The 25,381-nt window shown below is 36.9% G+C and overlaps 1 protein-coding gene across 1 annotated transcript in view; it reads right to left on the reverse strand.

The window, feature by feature from the left end:
- The window catches only part of mapk8ip1a (mitogen-activated protein kinase 8 interacting protein 1a), a 46,658-nt gene that overhangs the window by 17,948 nt on the left and 3,329 nt on the right, over positions 1 to 25,381 (reverse strand). Inside the window, exon 2 of the mRNA XM_088935052.1 lies at positions 6,810 to 6,924. Within this exon, the coding sequence (XP_088791178.1) occupies positions 6,810 to 6,845 (36 nt within the window). The 5' untranslated portion in view covers positions 6,846 to 6,924. The remainder of the gene's footprint in view (positions 1 to 6,809; positions 6,925 to 25,381) is intronic.

The raw sequence follows: 25,381 nt of genomic DNA on the forward strand, positions 1-25,381 counted from the left end.
CCTGCAAAAGCAAATCTGCATTTCTTTTCTTTACATATCAGTCAATACTATTTCACTTGACTTCCACAAGACCTCAGAAAGAACATATTAGTCAAATTGGTTTTAGATTGATTTCTGACATTCATCTCAAACCCATCAGAACACAAAAAACCTAATTTGTAAACCCATGTATTTGGTTATTTTGTATTTTGATTTGTCCATAGTTAATGCACAAAAATTAAAATGTGAAACTAATTAAGTCTGCTATTGTATTTATTACATGCTCATTTCAGTTAAGCTGCAAAAAGATTTGTTTCTAGGATCAGCACAGATTACATCTGGTAATGCATACTAAGTGTATATTATAAATGCTAATCCTATTCTGTGCTATTATACTATAAGAATGCAACATTTGTATTAAAAACAATCATGCAAAATGAGTCACATACAGTATTATCCAAAAGGAGAATTTAAGAACTTTCCATTGCATTTTTTTCTCACATGCACTGCAATGTGGTAAATTAAATCATAGAGCTCTTCCATTTGAATTTCATGTCATTTAGCTGTCATTTTCATTTCGGTTTAGTTATGGGATATAAAGAGATGGCCAGTATCAGCACTCAAAAGCTAAAACAAAAAAATCACACATCAAATAGAAACATTTGCAGATTCTTTCTTGAGAAAAACAACTGAAAACGTAAGAGGATAATCTCAATTTAGAACTGTGGATGTACTATCTTTACTTCTACTGAATTAACATGCATCATTCAAGTCTTTGGGTAATAACACAGTATTAAGACTTTTTACATGTCAGAAGTTAAGACCATGAAACCATTAATTCAGGCACTATTATCCAGATCTTCATCACCCAGGTATCTCCCCTTTTCATTTTCGATCACGACTCTAATTCAGAACCAATTATCCAATAATATTTTATTTCGCTAGATCCTGTTTACTTTTTTAAATTGTTTCCAAGCCTTAACTGATCCCAACAATATTAGGGATGGTTGACGTCAGATCTCAAATCTGAGGTTTTACAGGGAACGTTCAATTAGCAAAAAAACATAAAAATCAGGTGACTGGAGGTCTTACCTAAATAATAGAATTAGTTAGAATGCTGCCCAGTGCTAATTGTATTTTGATAACAATTATAAAGTTAAATCATTTACAAGCAAACTGAAAATGTTTTACTGTACATGTTGTAATTAAGAAACGTTGCAGGTCCAGTTAAGCAACAGAGAACTCAGGTGAAACAAATATTGGTGTCACAGCGACCCAGTTTGGCAAAGTCTGATTCAGATGCATCATTAGAAATGATGTGAGAAAGAAGGACTCTTTTTTACTTAAAATACTTTTTAATGACTAATGACTAATTGTCTGCATAAAAAAATCAATAACAATATCTGAGTCTTCATTTTACCCATAAAAAAAACATTTTGGCTACAGTGCATAAAATAAAATCTCACATTTAGAAAACATTCTGTAAATATTTCCAGGAAATAATTTCACATCTTAGTGTAAAAAAATTAATAATCTTACCCTGAGGGAAAAGACTGTTATGGTGTTTTTTTGTTATTCATTAAACCACATTCTCTTTAAGAGCTTTTGCCCTGTTGCTAGGCAACCAACCAGAGACGGGGCTCGGAGACACTGCTGTAGGATTAGACATTCATTCTTTCTATTTGCATCCTGTGAAAATGCCCCTGGAGTGACGTACATATAGCACGACTGAGCCCTACTGCCTGACAGGAAATGCACAGATCACTGTCAGGAACCCTCCTGATCTGAATACACATTCGGCATTACAATTGTAATTTTCTTAATGCTCACTGCATGCAATATTAGTATGTTGATTTTTTGCATGCTTTAAATTTGTTATTAATCCTGTACAATTAAGATGCCAAAAGATGTGTGCTAAACTGTAATTATAAAAAAATCCAAAAAGTATTTGCCCTGTACATAAGATAAGATCAATTTATTGGCCATAATCAATTTCTTGTATTAGGAATTTGTCTTTTCGCATACCCCAACTTGCTCTCCATGAGACACACAGACACCCAGACAGGGAGAGAAGCTTGAGGTCAGAACGCAGGGTCATTTATACGGCGGCCCTGGAGCAGTTGGGGTTAAGGGCCTTGCTCAGGGGCCCAAAAGAGTGGGATTCCTCTGCCGGCCGTGGGATACAAACTGACAACCTTCCAGCAACAGGCGCAGATCCTGAGCCACAGAGCCGCCGCACCACCATGATCTATAAAAAGTAATTTTCCTTCCAAAAATATTGAGACAAAACACAAGACCATGTCATAATTCCCAGCAAAAAGCTGTGTTGTGAAAAGGTCAAGAGCAATGGATGATCTTTTAAAAAAGGACCAGAACTGGCTGAGACCAGAGCATAGAGGGCTCGGCCATTATGGGGCAGAACTCTCCACTCTCAAGACAGAAGCACAGAGGACACTTTTGTAAGAACAACACACAACATTTCAATATTCAAATGAGTACAGTCCCAGTGGCTGAATACCACAACAAGCGCAGAACTAACATTAATTAACATTATCTACAGAGGTTCTACCTGGTTCTGCAAACTAGGCCATATGCAGCGCCCTCCACATGTAATCATATTGTTCCTGATGACATAGGGAAAATTAACATCAAATAAAAGAAATATTTACAGATTTCATAATGTTTCATGTTACAAATATCCACAATCCAATTAATGAATTAAGGCGAATACATATTTGCTCTGTGCAATGCTATTACGATGTCAGTATAACATTAGATGTTTTATTAAGTGAGACACTATCTCATCTGTTACTCATTGTGCTATATGATATTTTTGCACCCATTTCAAAAGAGGTATGAATACATCTGCAGGCCATTTATGCATCCAGAAAACAATCTGTGAAACAAATGTTGCCCTAAAGCAAAATTGCTGAGAATCAGAACACAAAGAACACAAAAAATAACACACAAAACAATGCATTAATAAATTTGGTGATACTGATTTCCATATGCTTATTTCAAAACACTTCAGCTTAAACATGAACTGATGAATTATCACTGGCGATTATTTCAGCCAATCTAAAATAAACTATGAAGGAAAGCAACCAAAAACAAATAGATTGGTAGCAGAATGGCCCACCTTCCCTGCAGAGTCCATTTCCAGTGCCTATAATCCATTAACTGGATCCAGTAATCAGAGAGCTCACGAACGTCCATTAAAGCAGTAAGGCATCTGTCTCCTACTATAAGCCCAAAGCTTACATTAAAAAGAAACAGAGCCTGGGAAGAGGGAAAACTACACCTGGTATGCTTATTACCTCATCCAATGTGGGATTACCTCATCGCTGATATCACCATCCCAGGGGGGTTTCAGAAGGCTGGCCTCATCAATTATTGAGGGATGCCCAGGAGGCCATTCCAACACAAGCAGTTCGAGGACTTGGTGACAGCTGTTGTAAGGAAAGAAGCCTGCCACTAGCAATGACACATTAACTGAAAGGGCTCATTTTGCCTTTCAGGTTCAGTTGATATGCATTACTGTAATAACGACAGACAGTGGTAGACAGTGGTTGTGCAGTCCTTGGTATAACTGATTCTTAGGGACAAAAAGAAAGCGAGGTCCAGATATCCATTTAAGATATCTTCTAATGTTGGTGTTGTTGTTGTTTTATTCATGTTGTAAGGAACCCAAAACTGGAAGATGGTTATCAATAATAAAACAAAATTACAGGAGAAATTATTATTGTGATTTGTAAAATGAGAAGGTAACCATCTAGAGGAATCCTTATTATGAATTTGTAATCTGCAGGATAAACGTATTTTATTCATAATAACAACTCTCATATGTGGATTACAGCGCCAGGATTCCTAAATACCAAGACATAAAAGCCTAAACATAAAAAGAGAGCACTGTGTAACATTAGTTTCTTAAAGAAAAATGTTGAATTCCCTTTCACAATATGGCAAGGTTGCTATTTTTCTTTCTGAAAAGCGAGCCTGAAAGACTGAATCTAATACGCAGAGGGAAAAATGGAATATCCATGGAAACCACACTTCATAATTATATTTACACCTACGTATGTATGACAGTGATATTCATTCTTTTGGCTTAACTGTGGCAAAATAAGCAGTGGCAAAGTTCTAGATGTAGGAGTTCTCATAGGAACTGAGAACGTGACTGAGCACAAGAACACAAGAATACACAAGCACCATGAATTGCCCTTAAATTAGTATGTAAAGAAACTAGGGCGACCATCTTAGCAATTATACACTGTATACTGTATGAGTCATCCTTTCATGGTGCCATCATGCTGCACACTGAGCTCGTTAAGAATGCCGACATGGCAATACACATCCATTATATTTCCTTGGTTACAAAGACAGTAATCTAATTTTTCATTATTTCTACAAAGGGAAATGGAGAGATGAAAGTGCTATCTGACCTGCTTTTAAATGATGGTATTTTACTTTATACCACTATGGTCACAATGACTTCCAATGTAGATTAGAAAAGGGTTCATGCAGATACTGGTGATTTCTAGGGATACAAAATATATGCAGCCATTTTGACAAAGGAAATATTTATTTGCTTTCTGTAACAAAGGAAATGCTTTATTTAAACAAGGAGAATGGCGTTCCCCATTACATTGAGCAGTGGGTGACTCTACCAGAAAATTCTGCATTCTGGTAGTTTTTGATGGTTAACTGCTTACATAAACACGGGCAAAAAGAATAAAATTATACTGTTACTTATTTCACAAAATCCTTCAGAAAGCATTTTGAAAGTGCAAGCTGACCTTGAAAAGTCTACAGTATGTTTAAAAGCAGGAAGCTTACCAAATCCACTGTCTCCTTCAATACATGTTATGCAGTTTCAGAGAATTAAAAAGCTACAGACTTCCTCAGGACAAAGTCTTGGATCATGTGAGGTGAATTGGTCTGACTTGGTCTGCTTGACTTGGGGCACAGTGAGTCACCAAGATAAGATTAACTTCCTTGTAAACAGTTTATTGAATGCAGTAAAGAGTTAATTTCAACAATAGCACAGTTTAAGCTTCTAATTCATCACTACACATTGCAACGTAAAAACTGCTCAGATTTCACTACAGGTTACAATATGGGCTTCTGCCTAAAATTGTGTGCACTGCCAATAGCATATCTTCATATAATAAGCTCCCCGGACACCACAATAATGAGAAACCATAAAAAATATATTAGAATATCAAGAGGGTTTTCCTACACACTAGGATAGAGATAATGTATTTAAAGACTTTCCTTCCTGTGCTTGAATGTTAAGAATGTTATTGTTTCAGGCCCTAATGATGATAAGCACAGAAGACATATATTAGTGGTGGTGGAGGGGATCCCCATTACCTATAAAGCGCTTTGAGTGGAGTGTCCAGAAAAGCGCTATATAAGTGTAAGCAATTATTAATTATTATTATTATATAGTTAGGAAACAAATGGAGAACAGTTGTTGGAACAGTTCCTTACTGAATAAATAGAAGCCATGTACTGTAAATACATTTATATTTACAAGCAAAATATAATATTTTGGCCAGAGGTTTCAATCAAAATGTCAACAACTTGTTGAAGACAAGTTTCAAGTGACACTTTATTTCATAATATGTTGTAATAAAGGTAGATAGTGAAAGGCTATGATATTATTAGTTCTAAGAATATGCTAAATTCAAGAAAGATATTTAGACTGCCTGTGTTTCACTTGCATTAGAAAAAAATGTTTTACAACATATATAGATTTGCTTTACTTATGCTTCTGAAAAATTACTACAAGTAATTTAATATCAAATGATTCATTATGACAGTCTATTCTTCATACAATATGCTGTATTCCATTGACCTGTTTTGAATTGAACATACAACACATTCATTTGCTTCTCTTGTAGGGTAATGATCATACAACAACAATCCTTCTTCTTCTGCTTCGTCTTCTTATTCAGGGCATTAATATATGTAGTTCTCACCCAGAACATTCCTAAAACACTTTATATTTAAGATGGAACCCATTAATCCACTACTGAAGAGCAGCAAAGTGAGCAACACCAGGAATAAAACGCGCACTCTTCTGAAAACTGCCACGGGATCTGTAACAACCACGTATTGCGGATCTCGGCTGAACATACTGTACCATCCAGTGGGACAGTACTTACGTATCGTCATTATGCTGGAGTTTTAGTTTTTGGAAACCCATGTCAACAGGGGTGAGTGCCACTCGCTGTTCCATTTGTAAGGTTTTACTGTCTGTGAACTGCACCTTGTTAGCTTCCCAGCTTGTAGACACGAATTCCAGCATAACTCTGATTTCTCACACCAGCAGATGTCTGACTAATAAAATGGAATCAGATTAAAGTAATCACGTCAAAGGTTGGGTGTCATATACTGTGTAGCTGTAATATCTGCATAGTGGCTGTCCAAGGGGTATGGCTTCAGGGGATGAATATTATGTAATTATGTAGTCTCAGACTTTCATTATTTCAGTCAGGGTTGATGATAGCCTAAGACATGGTTACTTAGTCATGCTTTATAAATTGACTCATACCATGAACATCTATCCTCTAATAACTCTACTAGGTTCTTCCTTTTCACTCTTGCATGTAGAAAAGAAGTACACCATGCCAAAATGATAGCAGGCAATAACCTTCTCAACAAAAAGTTGCCTTTTTGAGGGTGAACAGCAACAAAGAATACAACAAAAATATCTTGTTTTGCATTTTTCCATTGCGATGGACAGACTTTCAAAGTCCTTTCCCCAACACCCCTAAAAGAAAGGTGAAAAAACGACAGAAAGTTGCGTTTTATCATTTCCTTACTGTGACGTCTAGGCTGTCGTTGCAGTTCAGGCTCATGCCACATTCATCAGTGATCTCCGTTATCTCTGACAGATCCTCGTCTTCAAACTCATCCAGACTGATGTCATGGGTCAGCCTAATGGAAGCACAGAAACAAAACATTTGTTCATTTTCAAAGAGTTTCCAAGAGAGACTGGATTTGCTTTTATGTCCTACAAAGGACTTGTCAGTATTGCAAACTATTTTGCATGAACTCAGAAATACACAACATTTATTTCCAGATTCAATAATTTATTGTCTTTATTGTCAACAAAGATAATTGGAATTTGCCCCAGTACAGCTTAAATAAAAATAACAATCACAATGCATATTACACTTATTAATACATACAGTATGTACACATTATTCAACCAGTAATCTTAGACTCAAAGTTTAACATTAAAAATCAAAAGTTCAATTCAGTCCTGTGTTCAGTTAGAAGTCTGCATAATCTTCACATATTCATGTATATTTTCTCCCACAGTCCAAGGACATGACATCCAGGTTAGCTGGAATCTCTAAATTACTCCACATATATTTATAAAATGTGCACCCTGTAATGGACAGATGCTCCATCTATGGTGTTGTACTGACTTGCAACCTATTCCTATTGGCTTGGTCTCTAGCTCACCACAACCCTCTAAGAATCAAGCTGTTACATCCAAAATGAAAATGGATGGATCATGACAGCCCTTGCTGCATATATTTATTTCCAAGTAAGAGTCAATGTATGTGTTCCTGTGATAACTACCATTTTTGTCTACAATTAATAATATAATCAAAAGATGATATTATAAAAGCATCAGGATGCTTGTGAAAAGTGAAGCCTCTAAGTATTGTGAAATGAAGCTGTATATTTGAGTGTTTTTAGATATGGATTTAGATAAGTGTCTTTAATTGTACTCAGATCATTAGTTAATCAGATAAGTTAATGAGTTCCAGATATGTTAATGAGTTCCATTATATTAGAGCTTGTTTCGGATATTTTAGTAACTCAAGGATACCTGAGGCCAAGAGACCTAACCTGTAAATAGATATTCAGTGGTAATATATAAATAATTACTTTATACCCCACTATGTTTAGATACAGATTACGTCTGTGTAACCTAGAAGGCACTTTTTGTGACATGGAAAAATAATAATAAATCTTGTTTATCTTTCTGTCATGTCAGTTTGCATTGAGGAAAAAAAAAGCTTTTTTTTTCCCAATTACCTCTGAACGATCGTAATAAAAGCCTACAGCTATCTACTGTCACTTAGGAACACAAGTGACAACACCATGGCACTGGCGATGAAATTATGAAGTGCTACACAAAGAGGGAATAAGGTTTGCTGCCCAGGAGGATGAATCAGAGACACTGTTGCTTAACTTCATCTGACAGTAGGAGAGGAGACTGCGGTCAGTCTCCTGAGGACAACAGACCACAGCTGATTCCTGGGTCAAGGAAGGGGTGGGGCCTTTTTCCTCAGCTTTGGTTTATCATTTTAGGCCTGTACACATCCTGACAAGTCTACGGGTATAATTCCAAGTTCAGTGCCGTTCTCCCACTCTGAGGAGGACAAACACTTCTTCTGTTAAAGTGCTCACCATATCAATCCATCTTTAGAAAATAAAATACTGTATAATAAACTGCTGCCCACTTGCTTCTGCACTTCTGGTGAAGTAAAGGCCTCCCAAGCAGCTGGTACCTGGTATGTTGGTAAATTTAGATAATTTGGAGAAGCAACTTCCTTTTTTACTAATAACTGTTTATGTGTCCTGTATTGTATGTGATGTTAAATAATGAGCCCCAGAACTAAAAAGGTTTTATAAACAAACTAATCAGATCATGAAGAGCAATTTACATTTTCAAAACCAAGCTCAAATGTTTGTGAGAGGCTTTCTCGATTGTTTTTCGATTGTACATTGACATCTGAAACAAACTGAACAAACTGCCCAAGATTTACTAGGGGGAAAAATCAAGCAGACTCCTGAAGTTACTGCAGAATGACAGCTGTTTTGACATTGCTGCACTGGAGTGAGTTCAGCACGCAACAGCTGCTTTGCACAACAAAACACTTCATGTTAATTTCCCCTACTTGGCTGTCTTCAGTTGGAGAGATCCTGTCAAAGAAAGCCCGTGCTATCCTGAGTTCCTTTAAGGACAGCCTGTGCATTCGATCAAAAGTATACCAGAGTTAAAACCTTGAGGTTTTCAGAGTCAATCTCGTATGGGATCAATTACAGGTACCATTATCACACAACAAAAATGTTACTCAAATCATTAAGCATTAGATCTTTTTTAGTTCCTTTTAGTAAGTTAACACATTTCAAGCATGGCACCAAAGTGAACATCAGAATTAATGTTGCTCTTCACTCTGCTGTGTACTCTGGTTGACACTGTAAAAGAGCACGACGGAACTTGTCACTGTGTGTATGCTGCTGCAGAGCCAGGGGCTTCTACATACTTGTTTCTGGCATAGGTCTGTACTCACACCACATGGATAAAACACTTGATGGCCAAATCTGAGTCTTTGACATGGACTGGGAACCGGAGATACTAATGGAACACAAGCAGGTGAGAGAAGAGTGTTTGCAGTGCAGGACATCATGGCTGCTGCTGAACCACATGTAGGTGTGTTTTAGGAAACAAGGAAACAAGCAGATGTTGTATGAATGTTGCTTAACTAAACATGAAACTCTCCAACAAACCGGCATTTTGTTTTTCTGGCTTTCACCTTCATCTTGTGGCGCTATGATTAGAAAATTGTAGATACTGTGGGCACTTGCCTAAGCCAATGTCTGTACACAAAAACATTCTAGGAATGAGTGAACTCTGACATGTAAGGCGTATTCAAAGCCATTTGTTTTTAGGCAGTAGAACAGGAGTAGAAAGGAACGGAACGGTAAATAACATTTAACCAAATATTTCTAGCTCATTTCTTTGGATGCAAAACAGTTCCTGGCCTGTAATCACAATCGTGTCACACACATCAATGCCGGGTGCTTCTCTCAGAAAAAAAAATACACTGCTGTATCACAGTAATAAAATCCATACTGTCATCTGGTTTAAACAAGATTACAGCAAGTTTGTAAGAACTAAGATCAGCATAGTGCAACAACCATGGATACATGTTTTACTTTCTTAATCTTTTCTAAGTTATTATGGACTGCTCTAGTTCCTAAAGCTCTCCAGCCCCCCAGAGGCCATTTCCAGCTGCAATGCTGTGCCCTTAAACATCTTGCTTCCTCTTAAGTACAGACAGTACAGACCTGGTTGAAGGTCTGAATTTAATGTCTATATGTTTGTAGCCTTGTATTTCCCAGTGGCTTCACTTTTGCAGTGCTGTTATTTCATTTAGATTCAAAACACAGAAGAGAGCTTTACTTGCAGCATAATACCGAATAGCACTAATACTAAAGATTTTGTTTTACTTAGTAAGCCTAAGTATGAGCCAAGTTCAATATACTATATCATTAATGTAAACAATTATACATGTACTGTATGTGCTCAAAGATCATTTTGAGATCAATTTAAACATTCTCTAAATTCAGTTGTAATGAAACAACAAATTTATGCAATATAATTAAAACATATAGATAATTATGATAACCTGCTCTAGAGGTGAAACATACATGCCCTGGAAGCGAGGGGTAACCTATACTTGCTTTAACTTTTAATAGTTTCCAATACACTCCTAAAACAAAGTAAATGGTGAATAAAAAAGGGCTTATTCAATGCAACTAAAGCACTCACATACATGAATATAAGATCCTATTAAAACTCACTGGAAACCCTGAGTCAGAATCCCGCGAAGAGCACTTTTTAAAGTCAGTAACTGTTATTCCCCAGTTAAAAATCCCGTATTGCACGGTATAGTTTTAACCTGCTTCAGCTGGAGACAGCCCTTGTTTGGCTGCAGCATCTCTTTTTTTTTTCCCAAGGACATTACACAGACCCAGGCAAAGAGCACAGGACAGCCAAATCAGCAGACAAAAAGCGCAAGGTCAAACCATCGGCTCACGGCAAGCATGTTATTACACAGGAAACACCCATACAACAAAATCACAGCACTTTCCCCTACCATTTCTCCCACTGATCCTCCATCCAGCTCTCTCCTTCGTTAGACTCCATGACAAAAGTGAGCAACATCTACTCGGCAAACCAATTACCAACCAGATCAATTTAAAAAGCAATTAGAGCTCCCCTTTATTCTAAGTGCTATCCGGAATCCTCAGACCAGACTAGACTCTTGACTGCATAGCCAGCCACCAGCTTTCTGGGATTCGGACTGCTGCGCTTTTCTTCTTCTGGTATTAACATTTTCCAAGGTCCATAAACATACCATCAGCTGTTGCAAAAGAGGAAAAAAAACTGCTGTCCTTTACAGAAAAAAAAATGTCAAAATGCTTTGTCTGGACTTTGGCTGAGGGTACTCTTCTAAAAAGCTCTGCTCCTATATTATTAATGGATCCAATCGATAAAGCTCATGTTGCCACCTCCTTTTTGATCCCTGCTGAAAGGTGGATAGTGTTACTATGATCAATGGGGCTGGTGCTGCCTAAATTCTGCCTCCTCATCTTAAAGGATGCTGTAAAGGTCAATAGCATTGAAAGCTGTTAACCCTGTCATTACTGTAGGCTTGTTTTACCGGTATACTGTACTTTGGGCTTCTGTCTTAAGGATAGTAAAGCACAGAACTATTTACCACTAAAATGGGTTTGCAATCTACTTACAGAACACATCTTGAATGTCAAACAATTTGAAGCTGGTGCTGGGATGTGCGATCAGGGAAAAAGATTATTTTTAAGAAATCTGACTTAGGCTGACTCTAGGGAATAGTCTCTGGCTTTTATGAAAGGGGCTCTTCATCACTGAAAACCCCTGACAAGCTCCTTAAGCTTATAAAACCACCGGGCAGAAAAAATGCTGCAGAAAAACAGGAGGGATGGAAATGCTGCAAAGGCGTGAAATGGTATCATATGTTGGAGAATTAGCGAGTGACCGAGATCCATAGAAAGAAACAAAAAGACTGCTAGACTGATCTATATAGACATGGATTTTAATGGTTACTCGAAAGTGCTTTTGCCTTTTTTGTCTTTACCTTTTCAATTGCCTGAACATTTAATTTACTCTCTTCCTGACACTGACAGATGTTTTTCCAATCTCATTGATCCATTGAGAAAATTCAGAGTGATATTTTTCTCACAATACAAGTGACCTTGCATTCCATGGGCAGAACGCTGGCCAAAATATTAACATTCTACTCATCTACAAAATTTAATAGTGACAATACAGTAGGTCGTGTGAGTTAGAAAACAGATGCAACCCAAATCAGTGGTAAGTACGATCCAATGCAAGAGTCAAAGAGGACTTTACTGATGGAGAAGCAACCTCAAACCTTCACTTTGTGAAATCATCTCCGCAAAAAATAGGAAAGACGTTCAATAGCTTCATTAACAACACACACAGCTGAGCCTTGGGCTGAGCCTTCACCTGGTTCTCTCATTTACCAGGAGCAAACTGTGGATGCAAATCTACACACCAAATACAATTCTTACAGTTCCTTAAATGTAATGTTATTTGCCATGTCCAGAACGTAAGAACTGTTACAGAGTTCTTTCAACCCAGTTATCCCATTTGCTAGTTAGTATCTTATTGATCCAAGGAACCCAACAAGTTTTTTCTTGAAAGTAGCCACGGTATCTGGCACAACAACATGGCTGCACAGCTTGTCCCACACTCCCATAAGGCTTTGAGTAAACAAGAGCCTCCTATTCAGAATCTAAAAGGGACTCTTGTAGTTTCCACATTTGTCCTCAGGCTCAAGTTTCACAGTTATTTCTGAGGACAAACTAAAAGATAATTTTTAAAAATAAAGACATACTGTAATACATGACAGCACATTTTCTTAATATGTACAGGATATTCATATGACATTAAATTTATTTAAAGAGATTCTCTCCAGAAAATCATTTAAAGACATTTTTAATAAAGTTAATTTCATATTTCTTAAAATGGAAAGACAACATTCCATACCAATTGTTCTGAGAGCCCCGACAGTATGTGTAGTAATAAGCAAAATGTAAGCTTTGATATGTTTCTAACTCCTCTGTTACCAAAGCCAAAGCTCTACCAAAACTAATTTTTGTTTCTGGCAAATTTGTTCTCACAAATGTTCTGACTCCAGAAGGCTACATCTTTAAAAGACAAAAAACACAAATATTGCTTCTGGCTAATTAAGAACCCTTCCAGTAACGTTAATAAGTAAAACTAATCTGAACTAACATCAGAGAGCTTGCTTTGGTAGGTATGGGTCACAAATGGTCCTACTTACTATTCCAGATGGATTCTGGAATGGAAGTATAATTTTTATACATAACTTTATACTGTATACTGCATATCCAATGCACAAATTGTAAAATTGTCAAAGGGATTTAACAAATAATGTTCACATTCATTTTTTTCAGTCTAACAAATTAGTTAGAAAAGATCCTAATTACATATTAATTTTTAACCTTTTTATTTTACAGTGTGTTTGAAGCTACTGTATACTGTGACAGCCAAACCTTTCGGAAGATTAAAGAGTTGCTGTACACCCTCTGGTGTTAGGTATCTGAAATGGCATTGCATCTAAAGTTAAGATCTACTGTAATTAAGGCAGCATTATGAACATTTAGGGAGCAAGTAAACTCATCTTTTTTTATTAAAGACACTAATATTATAGCATTTTCACATATGTTATTTATACTAGAATACAAGAGCCTAAGAACATCATATACAATCCACCTTTTGTCCCATGTGGAAAAAAAATGAAAATAGTTCAAGATGTGCATCTTCTTACAAAATGTTACAAATAGAAAATTTGCATGGCATATGTAGCTTTGCTATAGTATCTCGTACCAAAATCTACTATGTGGTACCATGATTTTACTGTACTTTACTAAACCTTTGCTTTTACTACAGTAATTTACATTATTATTGCAGGCTGTTCTGGTAGAACACATACTGAAACACATTTTTTAGTCATTTGCATTGAAGGAAACACACAATTTCTTGCAATGCTAATACATCCTCTGGATTGTACCTCCAGGAACATGATTGGACACCCCTGCTTAAGGACCTCAAGCATTAAAGATGCCTACTTAGAGTACGGGTTCAGTACTCGAGTCCATATATTGTAGGCTTGAGCTTGGGTTGTGTTACCAGCCATCTGTGACAGAATTCTCCACATAACCGAACACTGCAGAAATTGGATAGGCTTGAGCTGTCCAGAGGTATCATTGTCTTGGCAAATATAGTAGCAATGGCCCCTGGTACTTGCCTTCAGCTGCAAATTAACAGAACAATCAGTGAGAGGTTCATCACCCCTCCAATCAATGCTATCTTGTGTAGGAAATGTGGGAATGACAACAATAAAAGTGGATAGGTCTAACAAACCACTTTGGGAAATCCCAGTCACATTCAGCTAGAGACATGATACAATTCTTAAAATAAAACAGAGCATTTAATTCAACACAAGTTCTATTTTTGTCATGTAGTAGTCCACCTTTGCTCTGTTCTTTAGCTATGGTTTGAAAACACAGTTTTCTTGTACAAAGGTCACCCAAAGAATAGTGTTAAAGATTCTAAAAATGGCAGAGCAACAGAGAGATATGAGAGCCTAATGCTTACTGGTAAACAGGAAAAAATATCTTGAAAATACAGAAGATAAACTAACATATGTAATCCGAAAGGAGTTAACACCGCCACTTCACATTTTGGTGCAGGAAAGCACATTCTTGTTAAATAATACGTTAGGGAAAGGACAGGAAATCTTACATGACATTTGATATTTGCAAAAACAAAATGCCTTACACCCTTCTTGAAATGCCACTCTCCATCAGAGAAATACTTCTGAAGTCTATCTGTAAACATTAGCATACTGGCTTTCTCTTGGGTGACATACTATAATTCTGATTTAAAAGGGAGCACCTTCTGTAACAGTGCAGTCACTGTGTGTCTAGGGCTATCACGCACTGTGCCCTGGCCACTGCTGTTAAGCAAACGTATTGAAACCTAGACATTGATTATTTGTCCTGAGTATATCGTCTGGCTAAAACACATATACTTAAAAATAGAATATTTAATTAGCTGTGGGACACACAGCAGAATAAGGAAAACTGAAAAGGTGAAAAATGCTTATTTGTCTGCACGTGCAGTTTCAGGGACTTCACAAATTAATTTATTTTTAAATAAATTCATTATCTTCCACAGCTTTTTCTTTCAACACCTGTCTCTATATACAGACTATACCTATACAGTGCCAACAGAAAGTCTACACACCCTTTCCAATGTAACACAGTACTAACTCAACTTATTAAACACTTGTTCAACCCATTTTTCTATGTTTTCATTTGGATTTACTTTTAAGAATGTAGGAGTATTTGTTTTTCACTTTCATGCGATTTAATGTGTCTTGATTTCAGGTGGTTAGGCTACAAAATATGTTACTCTGGAAATGCTGTGTATACATTCTATAAGCACTGTACATTTTCTACATCAAGAGGAGACTTAATACTGATGCAGAGTGAAAACACAACAGTTCAGTACAGCACTGATACATGCCTAATGTTATATCAATTTAAATAGTAAGCACATTTTCGTGATTGTCTGGACGACATTGTTTCATGGGGCAGCAAAATAAAGTGAATTTATAAAAATGGTATCCAGTCCTTTGGAATTGAGTACAGTTAGAATTGCCAAAATGGGTTCATTAAGTATCTGTACGAATGTTCATTCAAAACACATAATAAATGTGTTTAATTAACCTCTATCAGCAATTAGCAGACTAGTCTAGAGAATGCAGGAAACTGACTCTCTGAGGAACAGACCCAGTCTTGGAAAGTACGGGGTGTCCACAATGGTGCAGAAGACAAAATGACCTGCAGACTTGTTTCAGACTGCAGTGGTTGTAGCACAAGGAGTTTGCAGGAAGAAATAATCGGTGCATCAGCAGAACGACGGTAGCTAGCCGTGTGCATTAAAAAGATTTATGTGTGGGGATAATGTTGACAGCCGAGAGGCGGAATCGTCATCTTCTTTTGGCCCAAGAACATCTGGGGTGGCAGCAGAAAGAGTGCTGGAGTGTTTTATTCCAAGATGACATCATGTGTGGAGACATCCCAGAGAGCATGCAGACGGCTGCATTGTTCAAGCCCGTGAGGGGAGTGGTGGAAGTATGATGGTATGGACGTGAATCTCTTTTATCATAAGAACGCCTTTGGTGCAAGCTGAGGGCAACCTTACTGCTCAGTGATACACTGACACAATCCAGGAGCCACCAGTTCCTGGAAGCCTGTTAATTCAGAAGTATTGATTTTCCAGCAGGACATACATTTCCCATCCGAGACCACACAGTGCTAGGATTACAATGCCATGACTTCCAGAAAATAAGGTCAAGGTCCTGGTATAATGAGATATTCCTCCTGGTCTAAGATCAACAGAACATCAGTGGGTCCTGCCCGCCAGTGCTAGCAACAGGAGACAACCATGGCTGACCACTCCATGCCAGGTTAATTCACCTACAAGACTCTTACCTGAAACTAACTTTGTAATGTTTTCAGGCCGACAGCGGCATGTTTCATGCCAAAAAGGTACGATAGATTTCCTTTTAGATAGATTTTGTTTACATTTTAGTGAGATTTTGTTGAATATGTTTAAAAATAAGTTTGGCACAGTAGTCAGCATTGAATTTATCTGCTCTCCCTGTGTTTGCGTGGGTTTCCTCTGGGTGCTCCAGTTTCCTCCCACAGTCCTACATACTGGTAGGTCAGTTGGCTTCTGGGAAAACTGGCCCTGGTGTGAGTCTGTGTTTGTGTCAGTATGTGCCCTCCGATGGACTGGCGTCCCATCCAGGGTGTACCCTGCCTCGGGCCCTTTGCTTGCCGGTATAGGCTCAAGCTCCCCAGTGACCCTGTATTGGATAAAGCAGTTAGGAAATCAATGGATGGTATGTTTAAAATATTTGATTAATAAACAAGACCTGCTTTGTGCATTAGTATATTTTCAGTTTTATGTTAATATGCAGAGATTGACTTACAATAAATGCTGTTTCTAGTGAATACAGTACTCTGAGATGCCTAAATAAAACAGGAGTAAAGTTCTGAAAATTGATGCAACTAAATTCAAACACTTTTCTTCGTATGCCCCTTTAAATAGTCATATTCTATACTATCTAGATAATTGATGATAAATGTAAGGAACATGGCAGTGAAGTGAACTATATTTTATACTATTTATAGAATAGCATTAAACCAATACCAGCTACTGAATATTTTTACTCCGTGCAGTTATACAGCTTTTTTAAAAATCCTGTTTGGTAGATTTTCAAAAATAAAATCAATTGTTCTGCATTTTTGTATATCATAATTCATATTAGTGGGCTTTCCAATACTGATAACATAAAGAACACATTGCACAGTAATCTGACATTTGAATAAATATTCTAATAAATATATTTTTTAATTCACTTTAAGTTGTCAGCAGAGATCTTCCTGTAATTTAAAACATGTATCCATTATGTTTTAAATTACCCATCCCCTTTAGGTCTCATTGAATATGAGAAAGCTGATGTAAAAGAAAAGCAAAAAACATGATAATGCAATTGTAAGCATGGGTCTACTTCTGGCAAATGATGTTTTAAGATAAACACAAGCAGTAAAAATAACTAAAATAATAAAGAGAAATGCATCTGATTTTGCCTGTGTACACTTGCAATCACAGCAATCAATCTTTTTCATGTTCTCCTTAGACTTTTTATTTTTAATATATTAATTTCTGTTACCCAGCGGGACTTTTCACCTAGCAATAATGGAATACAGTATAAACAAATAAAGCTCCTTAATATTTCTTCTCTCCATGGTTCCCTGAGTGAAACTGGCAGCAAGGAAATATGGGCTATATTAGGTATTTGGAAATTGCATTTGGAGCTTTCCTGAAGATCTTTTATTTCATCCAATAAAGACATAAGATAACTTTATTAAAGGAACTGAACACAATGAAAGAATTGATTCATTTACAATTTAACACCTCAAAGATTTTCAAGGGGTTCCCCCACAAAATCCAGGATGGTTTGTGAAAAGGTACTAACCTCCTGCTGAAAATTATTGCAAAGTACTGCTTTTTTCACGCTTAGATGAATAAATGCAGGGGTGGCACAACGTACTGGATGAGACTTCGAACAGCATTCGACTGGCAGGTTGCGGGTTTGAGGACTTGCTGCAGTCACTGTGGAGGTACTACTGAGGACCAGTGCTGCTGGGGTGTCCAGGGTCTGATCCAGGGGGAAGTCATGTGCTCTCGCATCTGCTTAACTGTACAGAAACCAGGATGATAAGCCGCTGAACTTTTATATCCTGCAGCTGAAAGCAAGAGCCTAATGTTCAATTTCCAGTAACTGAAAGAACTAATGTACTGTTGTCATGAAACCAACTGTTTATATATGTTGACCATATAAAAATGCCTTGTTTGATCTTCTAAAACAAGAGTGACATTGTTATTGTAGGAGGAAATTGTAGCAGGGTAATAGATTAATTATCTCCTGCATGTAATTAAATAAACCACAAACTACGTACAGATAGCTGATCGTTATTGAAATGCCTAAAGCAAATGTGTCTTGGAAATGAGAAAATAACTTTTTTTTTAGTGCATTTGCAAATATAACATCTGCCTTTTTGACTGCAGTCTTTGCTTATTAACAAGAGAAAACACAAGTGAAGTTCGGAGGACACCAGATCAAGCAACAAAGAAATGATCCTCTGGTTTTATCACAATGAAACAATAATTGTGGACTGAAGTAAGATTAGGCCAGGGAACAGTCCTGAGATGACTCCTCAAATTAACTCCGGCAAAGACCTCGTTTGTTTTGTAGCTATTTATTTATTTGTTTAATGACTTCCAGCACTATTTTAATATATTCTTCACAGCAATCACCTCAACGTCACTATAGTCACCATTCAAATGTTCATCATACCTCATGTTCAGACTTCAGATTCTAAAGCTATGTTTTATATATGTAGATAAAACGTGTGGAGAATGGAGAAGAACTCTCTCTCTTTCCTAGCGTTAATCCCGCATCAGCAGGGTCCGCTTGTCAGCGCACCAGTCTCCATTTGGTGGTTTGAACCAAATCTTTGAGCTGACGTTGCCATTAACTGCGACCGAGAAATACTCCAACCGGTGCATCGGCGTCCGCCTGCCATCGGAGGGGGAGGGGGGGGGGGGTAGGGAGGTGGAGAACAAAGTAATGTAGCCAATTCATAGAGTGGGATTATTAGGAGGCATGGGGCCAGGACGCCAGGGTTACAACCCTACTCTTTTCGAGAAACACCCTGGGATTTTTAATGACCACAGAGAGTCAGGACCTCGGTTTTACGTCTCATCCAAAGGACGGCGCTTATTTACAGTATAGCATCCCCGTCACTATACTGGGGCATTAGGACCCACCTGGACCGCAGGGTGAGCGCCCCCTGCTGGCCTCACTAACACCTCTTCCAGCAGCAGCCTTAGTTTTGCCCAGGAGGTCTCCCATCCAGGTACTGACCAGGCTCACACCTGCTTAGCTTCAGTGGGCTGCCAGTTGTGAGCTGCAGGGTGATATGGCTGCTGGCACAATGGAGAAGAACTCTCTCTTTTTTTAAAAAATGACTTCTTCAGTAAGCAAGACAATTCAACATGACCGCCTTTCAAGAAGAGGATATTGCAAGGGAACACTAATACCACAGTGGAAAATGCCATCTTCGGAAAGGGATTTGTCTGGGAAAGCAAGTGAAAGATATGTGGAATTCAATCAGGTTCTGCTTTGCATGCTACTTTGCATTTACGTTCACATTTTGCCATTTACTGAGCATTTAATTGCTCAGCATAGCAATTAGCTCTTGAATTTCTATCATATAGACACTTGCATGCTCATAAAGTGGCATTGTAAATAAGTATGCTTTCTGTCACACGGGATTATCTTTTACTATCCATACTAATCCATGTTCTGCCTACAATCTGTATCCATGCTAATTACATCCAGTATTTTAGCATATTGCCAGGAGGGGCCAGAGGCAGTTAAATCTGTGTAATTGAATAAAATGCTATGTATATTTTTATGATATATTCACCATTCTCAGTCCATCTATGGCTAATTCACTGACAACTGCTTTGTAAGAATTATAAACTGTGTATTAATATCTGTGACAGCTCAGGAAGATTATTGGTACTAAATCTGAAACTCCCGGTCATGCACATTTTGTCTAATTGCAGTGTTTTCAGGCTGGGGCTCCTGTTTCATGGTGAAGTCAAGAGGAGAAATTAGCCATCTAAATGATGTGGTGTTGAAAGGAGTCTCTTGCAATTGCCTTTTCAAAGTGCACCAGGCACTGCACAAGACACTCTGGGGAACACAGTGGGGAATACAATGAAATGATTATGTGACATGCCAAAGGCATCAGGCCAAGATGAACACTCATGATGTGATCTTCCCCATTGTTTGCTGCTTGTGCATGCTTCTCCCAAGCCTGGCCAGGATGCTTCTCTCAAAATCCACTTGTAGCCTAAGCCATTTAATCAAGCAGTTTATCCTAAGAAGAAACACGGGACAGGATTTAATCAGGCATTCCATATTTGGAGTTTAATACTTATGAGGTAAGACAGAAAGGAAAGGTAATGCAGGATAACAGCAAGATTACATTCAGTGTCATTTTGCATATTCTGGTTTCCTCAGTCCACCATGACATCAATCTAAACTCTTTCAGCTAAAAATCAAGGTACAGTAGTTCACATGTACTGGATTATGTCAAACATTGCTTTACAGTCTACTAGTCATTAATATCTGCACAATTGCACTGTTTTTCTTAACAAATATTCAACACCATTTCACTCAAATAAGAGTTCTAGTAACCAGAAACAAAATGAACACTGTGACTATTTCTGGAAAGAAACATGTACTGCCAGTATTGCGTGCCTCATATTCTTAATCTAGACTGACAGCTATGTAATACAGTCACAAACAGCAGATGATTACCTTATATAGACACTGCACCTTGACAATATCAAAACAGTTTGCTTTCATCTTAATATACCTAAAAAAGAATGAAAAAAGGTTTGAAATGCTATTATTTTTAAAACAATACAAAGTCATTCTTCAGTATACTGCTTCCCACCATTTCAGGGGCACTCTTAAGTCTCCAAGAAAGAATCTGTCCAACAGGATTATCTCTCTACTGACCCATGAAGGTGGAAGATCATAATGATATTAGTCACTTTGTCAAGAGAGATTACAAAGCAGTAATTCAACTTGTTGTGATGCAGTTTCCAAGCTCAAGATTCACTCAGCCTACATAGTCATAGGTCTCCAAAATTTCTGAAGCATTTCAAGCCATCTCATACTGTAAATGTGTTTCCTATACAGTTTCAAAGAACCCACTGCATTAACACTGCTTTGTTCCCAGAAATTGAACCACAGAACCATGAACAAAAAACAACAAATGAATCAGCACCACTTTTCTTTTAGTTCAGTTTAGAAGTTCATTTTAGACTTTACACCTGATAAAAGAGGTGTCGTTCACACACCAATTTCTTCACAAAGCCTGTAATCCTAAAGAAGATGCAGCAAGTGCATCCCTGTAGCGTATCTCTTTGGGTTTTCACAACTACTGACTCCGATCAATACAGAAAAGGGAAAAGGGTTATAACACCTCAAAGCTCCCAAAGCAGGAATCACTACCAGAAGGAATATCAATAGCATGCTCAATGAAAAGAGAGCTGCTCTGAGCCCCTATTAGCAATCCCAGCGGAAGGCTGTGTCAACATTAAATCTGGCTGGGTTCTCAGATTGTGATGCAGTGACCTCTTCCAGAGGGTTCTATTTACACAGAACACTAATTACAACTACTAATGTTATGGACTTTTGACAGCTAGAGAAGAACCATACCATAAATCAAGTTCAACAACTGGTGATGGAAATTATGCAAAACAGTGATCGGGATTTATTTTTTTATTCAGACTATCCATTCCAATTTTACTCTTGCAGATACAGCAAAATAAAAAAAAAACCCTGCATCCTCTGGGACTGGAGTATACTATAGCCTTCCTGCAAAAAGACCTTGGAATGACAATAAACTCAGTTTCAGGAAGTTCAGAGTCCTGAATTTCACATGCAACAGAATCAATAAAAAATTATCCCAAACAGCAGCTGTTGTACACACAAACACAATTCACACAAGACTCAAAATAATTTTAGAAAGGGCCCAGGAATGCAAAATGTGTAGAGTGTGATGATATTATTATTTTACAAATGACCTCTTAGATACTTCTAGTTTTATGAGATATTTAAATCTTCTAAAAGCAATACCACACCCAGACCAACATCTTTCTCAGGTAAATGCCTTTGCAATTCTTCTGATGGATTTGTGAATTTAAAAGAGTCACTGAAATCTACTATCATTGTTTATTCACGTCTCCTTTCTATTACAGCAGAAGTCAAACCTTTATCTGAATGAGATCTTATGAAGATTGCGCAAGTTAGATGAAAGAGCACTATCAAGGTCAAATAACTGTGCATTTTTCCAGATTACATATTATAATCAATTATGTACAACAGACTATCTATAGAGTTTTCCCTGTATATCTTACAAGATGTCTAGTCTTTGTCTGACTTACAGTACAGAAGCCTTATGCTACAAACATCAGGAAATCAAAAGCTGTATACAAGATTATGCATTTCTCATTCACTCAAATTGTAACTTACAGTACATATTATAATATTTAGATGTTTTAGCCTGGGCCAAATCTTACAGGCTAAAACACCTAAATATTATAATATGTAAATGACTTTCAACATTATCCTACAGAGCTGATTGCTTAATAAAAGAGTACTGTACATGAGAACCCATGTACTTCAGAAGAAAAGGCTGGTTCCATCAAAAGCAAAGACTACAGCCTATATAAAACATTGGAAAGATTCCCAATTCACCAAATCACTGGCCTCCCATATTACATAATTTGAATTTTCTAAGGCTTCTTATTTACAAAACTGTTAATTTGACTACCGTGTCTTATATATTTCTGGAATTGTGCTAATGCAATGCGTAGCAATCCTATAATAACCCAAATGAGGGTATGTTTAGCATGAATGAAGAAAGCTATATCCCCAAATGAAATTATACTGGAATTTAATTATTTAAATTTAATTATTGTCAAAATGCAACAATAATTGTGCAACACCAGAAACATTGTGTTTGAAAAACACATTTATTCCTACAAACATGAACTAATATGATGGGTTTTTTTAGGTCACCATATTAAAAGCTGAAGCTATCCCAACACAGAACAATCTCAAGACTGGAAAAATGACAACTTTTAGTTGCAATCTTTTCGCTATTAATTGCAATGAAAAACTGCACACATTCCATGCATATAAGATAAACTGTAGCTATAATTTAAAGATCAGACATGCACTCTGAGTTATTTTAAAAGTATGCACTAACATTCAAATTGATTGAACACTAACTGTATATTGTATATAACTGTACAGTACTGGACAAAACAAAAGCACAAATATAATAAAGGAAAACGTTCAGCGAGATTTAATACCACTGTCAAGAAGCAGTATACTGTCAAGAAATCTGCCTTAAATGTCTTGCAGTCAATGCTTAAATTGAGCAATTACATAAATTCCAAAAAGACTCTCATGTTAAATGGGAAATCCTGACAGGGCAGACAGGTATTTTTTGATAGATCTTACTACACCAGCAGTAACGCCACAAAGCGTTTGTACTTGAAGAAGAAAAATAGATCACAGTGGTTAAGACTTGGTCCAAAATGTCTTCAGCAGTAGTTTTACCGATGATGAAATAAATTGAAGAAATTGATGGAATAGGCTGAAAAACAATAAAAGACAAAAAAGTAACATCTGCTGTATAGAACATCCTCATTAAAGCAATTTGAAAAGAACGAGACATATGGTCTGGGACTATTTTTATAGGGTCTGTTCTTAGGATGATTTTATTTCTATTGACCAAAACATGGTGAACGGAGCATTAGTATGAAAGAGAAAATATGTGCTTTGTAGAAGACTTCCTCTACAAAGCAGGGCATTAGAATTCAGAAAGCTACTAAAAAGCAGGAGCTTTCATATAATATTCCCCATTAAATAAGATTCACCATTCACTACTGATGGAAATAGAACACCTAGAGATGAGAGTAAAAGGTCAAGGGACATTTTCCTTCTTAAAAATATGGAAATGCTATTTTCCATAGATCGGTAAAGTACATTCAGTCATTCAACTGTAATTTGTAGAACTACTGTATACAATTTTACTATTTTTATTTCAGTATGTGTGTTCAGGTAATGAATCACATACATTATGTAGACAAGACTTTCAAAAATTTAGTGAATGTGATATGTCCATATTAAACTGTAGCTCTTCAGGAGAAAGTTTTTGTTATGTGGTTATTTATTTGCGACAGAGAACAGTTTCCTTTGCACATATCTTTACAGATAGCTCCTCATTGTTCTCTGCTCTGTGTAATCCTCAGGAATATTAAGATATAGTGACTATGGTCTCTTTATCAGAGTCTTAATCAGCTCTTTTTAAGACATTTGTCTGAAAATATGCATCTCATCTGCTACAAGTTCAGATTCTACACTTGGATGAACTGTATTTTGTCCCTATTCACAGCGACAATTTATACTGTATTTGTAAGAAACATAAACAAATGAAGAAGACTCAGTGAAATAAAGGAATGCATTTTAAAAGGTCTAATCCATAAAGCAATGCAAGATTGCTACTGTACTACGTTACGACTATAACTTTATTTTTTATTTTGAATTTTGAATTTTGAAAATGTAAATGCTTTACATTTGCTTAAATGGTAAACTGTATCAACTCAAACAAAGAAACATATGGTCTAGGACTGTTTTTTTCTATTAGGACAATTATATTCCTATTGACCAAAACTGGAAATCTTTAATTTTTTTACATAAATATTAACATGAGGGCAGTGTTAATAAGAGACCACAAGACTTATTGTTGAAAAATCAGCTGAATGCTTATGGAATGGTAACATCAAAAGGAGAGCCAATCATATGAAAATTACTGATAACAACTGCCCAAAATGTTAGAATTGAACTTCTGTCAGATCACCCACTTAAAAATAGGTGGTAAGCAGAACACTCCTCAACACAAAGGCTGTTCACAGCAGTTTCAGAGTCAAAAGTATGTCAGTGATCAAAGACATGCCTGAGATCACAAGTGGCTTTCAGGACATAGAAGAACGTACCTTAAATTATGGGTAGTAATAAATATAACAAGTGTCCAACACAAAAAGTAGATGAAAAAGAATCTGCAACTACTTTGAATGGATTGCACTTTTATAACATAAATGGCCTGCATTTGTCCCCAAGCCAAACAGAGTTTAAGGTATTTGAGAATAAAAAATGCATGCCCGGTGTGCTGTGTGTGTGATCCACTAGGTACCTTAATTAGTCTTCTTATCTTATTCAATTTTGTTTTTCTCATGAAAAACAACATTTATGCTCCAGAA

This window comes from Atractosteus spatula, chromosome 16 (genome assembly GCF_055471065.1).
Source record: "Atractosteus spatula isolate fAtrSpa1 chromosome 16, fAtrSpa1.hap1, whole genome shotgun sequence".
In the NCBI taxonomy this organism is placed as follows: domain Eukaryota; kingdom Metazoa; phylum Chordata; class Actinopteri; order Semionotiformes; family Lepisosteidae; genus Atractosteus; species Atractosteus spatula.